At 38.7% G+C, this 8,220-nt stretch overlaps 1 protein-coding gene across 1 annotated transcript in view; it reads right to left on the bottom strand.

The window, feature by feature from the left end:
• The window catches only part of LOC308496853 (phosphatidylinositol 3,4,5-trisphosphate 3-phosphatase TPTE2-like), a gene marked incomplete at its 3' end in the record, with an annotated part of 34,467 nt that overhangs the window by 837 nt on the left and 25,410 nt on the right, over positions 1-8,220 (bottom strand). Inside the window, exons 12-14 of the mRNA XM_081046649.1 lie at positions 5,681-5,724; positions 1,594-1,689; positions 957-1,027 (exon numbers count right to left, since the gene is read on the bottom strand). Of these exons, the coding sequence (XP_080902775.1) occupies positions 957-1,027; positions 1,594-1,689; positions 5,681-5,724 (211 nt within the window). The remainder of the gene's footprint in view (positions 1-956; positions 1,028-1,593; positions 1,690-5,680; positions 5,725-8,220) is intronic.

Raw genomic sequence — 8,220 nt, 5'->3', positions numbered from 1 at the left:
TATTGTTTGTATACATCCAGGAAAAAAACTGGTAAAAATTTTCCATCCAATCCAACGTTCACTCTATCAAAATCCATTAACTCTGTGTGCATTTTGGGTGTAGGTCAGAAGTTCAATTTACTGTTGCCTTACTGGACTTGAGGTATGATTAGATGCAGTTCAGATTTGAAAAATAGGTTAGGGTTTACGAGAGCTATCAATTCTTGCCATATAAAATCACAACCACTTCTTCAAACCTCACCTGCTTGAGTTTTTGAATATTATTTTTCCTTTTGTATTAGATGGTATGATGATGCCAATAACCTCAAATTTCTAGCACCACAGAACAAATACTTAAAAATGGAGAGCTTCTAGACTCAGGAATGAGTTTCCAGATATGGTAGAAGATTCTTTGGAATAATAATCTTCGAATTGATTACTTTTTAAAAAATGGTACCCAATTTAGTTACTAGACACCATTTTTAAATGGGAGACTGCTAATAATTTTTTTGAGCTGTCTTACTGTGCCTTATAACTTCTGCCCTAGATGTGTGTGTTAATCAATCAGCTTTTACACCAGCTGAAGCCCCCTAGATGACGTCTTACTTTGGCACGAAATTTGGTGGTGGTTGGTCATCAGTAAATCAACACATACCGAGGACCTGCAGTATTCACGGTACTGAGCAGACTCATGTTAACCTTCCATGGAAGGGATTCATTTGCACACCCAAGATCTGATTATGTTTTAACTTACAACAGTCCTATGACATGGACCTAGAGGGTAATGCAACAGTCAGTCTCAAGAATAGCCACATTTTTTAAATAACCAGATTGAGTATGAATGAAGAATGGTAACTTGAGGATTTTTCGGTTTCTGTGAATTGAGCTTATTGGCAATCAGCAAAACACTTGCCATTACATCTTACACAGACATTGAAGATAAGGCTGTTTCTACTGGATTATATCATGAGCCATACCTGTTATTTTGTATAAAAGATGTATTGAACCAAAAGAAAAATGGGCAGTTGTCATAGTATCTAGGAAGATCCTAAAAAGACATGGTTTAAAAAAAAGGTTATTCTTTGTAGTAAAATTGATACTAAGAACTAATCATTCTAAAGGGATGACAATGAAAGAATTCTTATTTTTCATAAAGTAAATATTGGAAACACTCATTTTACGTAAAGTAAATATTAGATTAAAATACTATTTATAATGTATTATGTAACAATTCAGAGGAAAATAAAATCTTCACTTTAAAGTATTTTATAAATAATGGGGAGCAATGTGTTTTAAAGATACAAAACAAAATTGTGATCACTGCTATGCAGTAATATAACCTTTGTTTTCTTCAACATCTTCATTTTGATATCACTTACTTGAAAAATCAATACATGCAAATTGTATAGAATTTAGGAAAAAACAATGAGCAAAAAATTTTAATTACATATGCCCTTTAAAAAATCTGTTATGGATCTGACTTGTTTTTGTCTTCCTCCCTAGCTAGGAGTTGACATCTCCCTCGTTGGGATATGTAGCAAATGAATTCCCAAACAAAGATCATTCAATGACCCAGATAAGAACGACAGCATAGGCTGTTTCTTGATTACTCACCGAAGAAGAGAAAAACTGCACTTTCACATCATCATACAGAAGTGGGCAGTTGAGTAGTTGAATTGTTACTTGGTCAGTTTCGGCATCATGAGCTATCTGTGAATGAACACATGGAATTCAGAGCTATAAACCGAGCTGATGAGATAAGTATAACAATAAGTATAACAGTGAAGTTCATGTTCACTAATTATTGAGGCTTCCTGTATTTATCAAATACTCTTGGTCTCATCACTGCATGTGTAAATAAATTTGATCATTATTTCTGTAAAGTTGCGATACTATTTTTACATTTTTAAAAGGCCAGTATGTTTGAGGGTTATGGTGGGGCACAGTGGAAAAACATAGTCTTCAATTTTCTATTAGTTTAACCAAGTAAACATTACTGTTGAATGTGTGTCACCTGATTTTCATATGTTGGGAATACACTGAGAAGCTCAATTTTAAAATTGTCATTTTTGATACAACATGACCAGTGATGCATTGCTTTTCGCCAGTTTAAAATAGAGCTTCTTAGTGTATTCCCAACATATGGGACCATAGTCTTTGTTGATAGCAGACTTCTAGATGGAGTGACCCAAGACAGGCCAAGTTTCTGGAATGAACGACTTTAAAGCTATACTAAGTATTTTTGGTTATTGATTCCCCGTTGTATAATGATGCCACCTACAATGAGAAAGGCCTCTGCTAGGCCCTGTGAAAAATACAAAAGAAGGTGCAGACTCAGTGCTTCAGGGAGCTACACACATAAGGATCGATAGTAGAATGGCATATAATTATGTGTCAAGCTGCGTGATGAAGACTGAGTGTGCTGTTGTGTGCTTTGGAAAGGTTGGCAGGAGGTATAGAATAAGAAAGCTGCGCTGAGGAGGCAGAAATTGAGTCGGGCATGGAAGGATTTGTATAAATGAAGAGGAACACTGAAAAGAAAATCCAGTTCAGACAGGAGGCTGGGGGGGCCGGGGGGGAGAAGAAGAAAGACCAGCAAAACCATGAAGCAGAAATTAGAGTGTTGTGCTTCAAGGGCCAGCGGATCCAAGTCTTGGAATGGAGTGTGCAGGTCACATTACTGATGGAAATGAGCTCAAGTGTCATAAGGCTATGTCTCGAAAGCTCAAGAGCCAAAGAAATAAGAATGAAGATGTTGAGTATGGTGGGGGCGTTTCCGATGTGACAAAGTGGCCTCAATTATTACAGATAACATTTATTTAGCAATTTATAGCTCACAAAGCAACATCACATATATTACTGAATTTAATCCTCATAATACATGAGATGTAATCTGAGACTGAGACAAAGGTATTCACTGGCTTTGACCATGGGCGCACAGTGTGTCGTCTGCTCTACCTACAGCTTTTCCCACTGAGAGCAATATTTCAGGATGCATGTTGTAGGACTCTAGGAACTGCATTGTATAAGGAGGAAAAAAATAAGGAGAGCATTGTAGAAATCTAGGCATGAGCAAATGACGTCCCGGGCTGGGCAGTGGCAAATAGGAACAGAAAGGAAGAGAGTGAAGAGATTTCGAAGGTAGAATTAGCAGGATTTAGGGGCCAAGACAGAGAATGAAAGACAATACCAAATTTGAAGGCCCGACTGAGAGAATGCAGGTGCCACTTGCAGAAGCAGCAGCAAAGCTCATTTGATAGATCTGGATTGACAAATGTGCTTGAACTGTAGGAGCAGGGACTGTCTATGTTGTCGCTCCTGAATCTGCCTCACAGTGGGTGCTCATAAACACTTGTTGAGTAAGTGAAAGAAACAAAGTACAGTTGAAAGCACTGGAATGGATGAGCGGAACCAAGACAGCATGTATCGAGGTAAGAACAGAAAGCCAAGGATCAGACCTGGGGGTGTGCCCTCAGTTGGGGCAAGGGCAAAAAGGGAAAGGAGTGGTGTTGGGGAGGTAATAGGAGAACTAGAGGCGTGAGCCTGAGAATGTTTTGAAAGTTTACATTTCTTAGACCCGGGAAGGAAACTTTCATACATACAGAAAAGATCTGTAGTCTTAGGTGTTTCTTCAATCTTGAAGAAAACATTGACTACCAGGTGCTATTGCTTTGGGTAAAGCAATTCTCCCCCAAATCCATTGACTCTTGCATTGTCATGTTTCTCCTTGTGCAGTCCCCCAGGACATCTGAGTTAGAATCAGCTGGGACATTAAGTTTAAGATTCCTGGGCCCCATTCCAGATTTCCTAAATCATACATTTGGGGGACAGCCTAGCAATCTGCATTTTTACAAGCTCCTAGGTGATTTTCAGGCACACTAATTTTTGTGCATTTTTTTCATGCACACTAAAATTTCCGAATCAGTGCCATATAATAAAATGACCAAGAAGAAAAGATATAGCTAAAAATGACCAAACACATGAATTTAAAACTCCGATAGATTCCTGGGAACATGCTTGGCATTTGTGGAAAAGTGAACACCAAAGTAACACTCTGAACTGAAAATATTTCTGGAAAACTCCCTGAAAAAAATATTTTGAAGTTTAGGTTAATTCTGACTTGCAGCTAGACCCAGGGGCACCAAGTTGGACCATTACCAGAAAGCAACATGGCTTCTTCTTTGTGGTGAGTGGGGGTTTTGAGAGGTCAACACGCTGATTTGACATTAGGTTTACAATCAAACACCAGAATTTTCAGTTCACATGCTTTCTCTTACCACACAATTTTGGGAAGCAGAACAGAAAAAAATAGGCCTTTTCAGCATTACTATTTGTACTCTTAGATCTTTTCCATTGCCTTTTCCAACACCTGAATAAAAATAAAAAGTTCGGCTGGTTAAATGTCTCACCAATTAACATGATGGATTAAAAAAAGAAAAAATTATCTCAGCTAACAGCATATGAATATTGAACCATTTGGGTCTTGCATGGATTTTGTCTTTGAATAATAAAGCTTCAAGCCTCATCCTGTCTCCTAAACAGAATTTATGAGGCTGGAGGAAAAAAAAAAGACTTATAGTTCAATGTCTAAGCTTTACCTTTCTAGAAAAAAAGAAATTAGGGAAGGTGACTGGAAACTTTTCTTGCTAATGTGTTGCTTTCTTCAGACTTCAACTCGTGTTTCTTAATAACAATCTAAATTCCTCTTGCCCTAGTGTAAATCTAGACCCTAGAGCAGTCTCTGTGAAAATATAGGATATCCAAACATTCCTGTGGTTTTCAGTATATATTTACAGACAAATGGTTTCTTGCCTCTTTTTTCAATTCACTTCCTTTACCATTTCCTCAAAGGGCTAACATCGCAGGCCTCCAATTCATTTTTATTGCATTCCTTTCAACCTTTCCTGTTTCACTTAAATATGCTCAGAACTAAAGGTACAGAACTGAAACAAATATGCTAATAAAGTCTTAATCATTCCTGATTGTTCACCTTATGTTTGTTTTGTTTTCACCAACACCATATTATTAATTTGTCATTAGGAATCATGATTCCTTTGCCTCGGTTCCCAGAGTATCATTCCAGTTGCAGAACTTCTTTCTATTGATGTCTTCCAGAAATTAGTGAAATATACAACTAAACTAAGTCAAATACTTATCACGTGACAAGAAAAGGGCATTGATTTATAAGCTTAAGTTAATTCCCACGTTAAAAAATTTTTTAATGTATTTACATGATTTAAAAATTAAATGTAAAAAAGGCATCAAGTGAAAAGTCTTTGTCTCACCCATCCCACATCTCTTTAATTCTCCAGCCCTAAATAGATAACCACTATTATTATTTCTTTTTTATGCATATATAATCAAATACAAATCTATATTCGCCCATAAGTTTTTACATATATATGTATATATATACATACATACACAAATATAAAAACATATTATTTCCCCCTTTTGTTTTACAAAAATTGTTGCATACCAAATGCAAGTCCTGTAACTTGCATTTTTTAACACGTCAAAATTTTTTCATTAATATGGAACCAGTAAAATATTATAGCTAGTTCAAAGTACTGCATGTTTATAGGCAGATAAGGAATGACCAAATGAATTTACAAACAACAATTGCATTCCTCAGATACAACTAATTTGCCTTTCTATGTACAAAAATTATTTGCATTATCATCAATTTTCTGCAACTTACAGTGTTGTAAAATAGCTTAACAACTATGAGAGGCAGAGACAACCCTGGAAGGACAAGGGTTTAGACAAGATATTGCCGGTTTCAAAGTCTTGCCCGTTTCAAAGACTTTTTTCTGGCAGTCTCCCCATCCCCTTTCTGTTGTGACCATAACGATTATTCTTATGCCAAAAGAAGGCCGGTGTCATTAGGTTTGGCCTGATTATTTACATGGGTGCAGTGAGAATTTTAACTTGCCATGTAGTCCTTCTTAAGTTTGCTCTGCAAACCTGGACCAACACTGTACTGAACAGCTACTAAGGTCACAACTTGTATCTGAAAGTCTTCATGAACAATCTCAAACTGGACTTATTAAAATCCTCTATTTTATGTTGGCCTGAGACTAGGAAACCAAACCCATGAAGCTCTCCACCAGGTTTCACTTGTAATACTTATAAATTTGGGTGAGCTCTGCTGTTGTCCAGATCTGTGCCTTCCCTTTAAACTCCACAGAGTTTAAATAAAATTTAAAATATCAAGAGAGAAGTCAGAGTCTTAAGATATAATATCAGACCGAGACAACATATGAAATTCTATAACTTAAAAAACATGAAGCTTGGAATTTTGAGAAACTATTTCTATTCCTATCCTCATTGTTCATATTAGAGAAATGCATTAAAACTCCATTAGACCAAATGCCTATTTGCCAATTTTGAATAGTTTAATACTCACGGAGCTTTGTATAGATACTGTTATTCCCATGGTTAATAAAAAGGAAATGGAGGCAGAGGATAAATTCAGGCTCTCACACCACTGAGTTGGTTTTGTAGTTGGGTTTAACTTTCTGAGGGGAAGAACCTCCTCCAACAGCCGACTATGTTGCCTCCATCACTACAGAGTAAAGTGGTCCAGCCCTGGCCCCACTGAGTGTGGAAAAGAAGGGGAGCAAGGCTCTACTGTCCCCTACCTGTTCCACCTGTTGGATGAGCCTGGCTGTACCCTGGGGAGGTCTGACAAGAGCTGGAGTCCCATTAGGCTCCCCTATAACCCTGTCCCTCTAATTCCCACACATCCCATGACACAGTCGTGGTGGCCAAAGCCTTTTCACAAACAGTTGCTCATTTGCACAGGCAGCCTCTTGCCACAACAGGTTGTGTTTTAAGGGTCTGCCTGAACAATGTTTGTTTGGAAATCTAGACCAAAATTTCCCACAGAGGCAATGCTACTGGGTTGAAGTTGTTTTCTGAACCTACAAACCTATATAATTTGTTTGTGGTAATCCATTAAAATTCCTCAACTCCAACAAAAGGTGGTGACAATATGGTTGTGTGTGTGTATGGGGGAGGGGGCTATGTAAATAAACTGAAAAGAGCAATTTTATATTTTAACAAACTATTTTCTGACTATGCAACATATATATATATATTAAATGACTCTTTTCTTTCTGAGTAATTGGAAGAATTGTTTAAAAAATGCATGTTTAGATCTTATTTTGTGTGACTCCTCAGAAGGCCAAACACACTTGGCACCCTGGCACCATGCCCACCCTGTGAGAGGCCCAGCATTCCACACTGTCTCATGGTCAACAGTCTGGCTGCTGCTTTAAGGAATCAGAAGCCTGCTCCCTGGATCACCTCTACAAGGGACAATGAGGCCCAATTCCCTCCACGCTGACATGTCCCTGCTTTCCCACTGGCCCTAAGGGAGAGCTGTGCAGGAAGTGAGGTGGGTGACAAAGAAATAGAAACATGGGATTTTAGGCTAGCTCCTCTCCCTGACACTTCTTTTTTTCTCTCAATCCCACAGATAAATGACCTGAGGAGTTTTCCTGCCTCCTTGGGTGATGATGGACCCCGGTCTCTCCCCTTACATTCCCGAAGCAGGCAAACAGTGAGCTCTTTTAAAGTTTATAAGGGTTTGTATTCATGGTAATAATTGGTAACAGCTAGGGGGTTGAAATACACAGCACAGAGCCCAGGTTTTTCCCCAACTCTTTCTGTGTTCATGTAGATTTAGGTAAGGAAGACCTAAGCGCTGTCCCCCGACCCAGCCTCTGTGTGCCCCCAACTCCAAGGTCAGCTCTTTATGTACTCATTCCTCTCCTCTGCTTACCAGCCAGGGCCTCCTTAGGGCAGAGAAAGACTAGTATGGGGCCTGGCAAGTACTCGGAAGTTATTTATAAAAAAAAAAAAATTTGTGGCAAGAAAATTCATATGCAGTTCGGGTGTAAGATGGAGTTGCTGAGGGTGAGGGAGCTACAGATGGAGGGAAGGGAAAGGGAGAGACTAGGGTGATGAGAAAGAAAGGGTTTCTGAAAGGTGTTGGTGAAAAAATGATACAGGAATCCCTCTTCCAAGACGAATCTCGCACTAGAGGTAGGTATGAGAAAGAAGTGGTCTCCAGGAAGTCCACCTGACTGAGGCCAGCACATCAGTGAGAACAGGAGAAAAGGGAAGGGGATAGAACCCCCAAATTGGTGATGGGGAAGGAAAAGAGAAGACGTATAAGGGTTGGCAATACAGCCATAGCACCACTGGGCTGACGGCAATTCCAGGGTGAGGGGT

Source organism: Rhinolophus hipposideros (genome assembly GCF_964194185.1).
Source record: "Rhinolophus hipposideros genome assembly, chromosome: 4".
Taxonomy (NCBI): domain Eukaryota; kingdom Metazoa; phylum Chordata; class Mammalia; order Chiroptera; family Rhinolophidae; genus Rhinolophus; species Rhinolophus hipposideros.
This window is presented reverse-complemented; position numbering and strand designations above follow the sequence as displayed.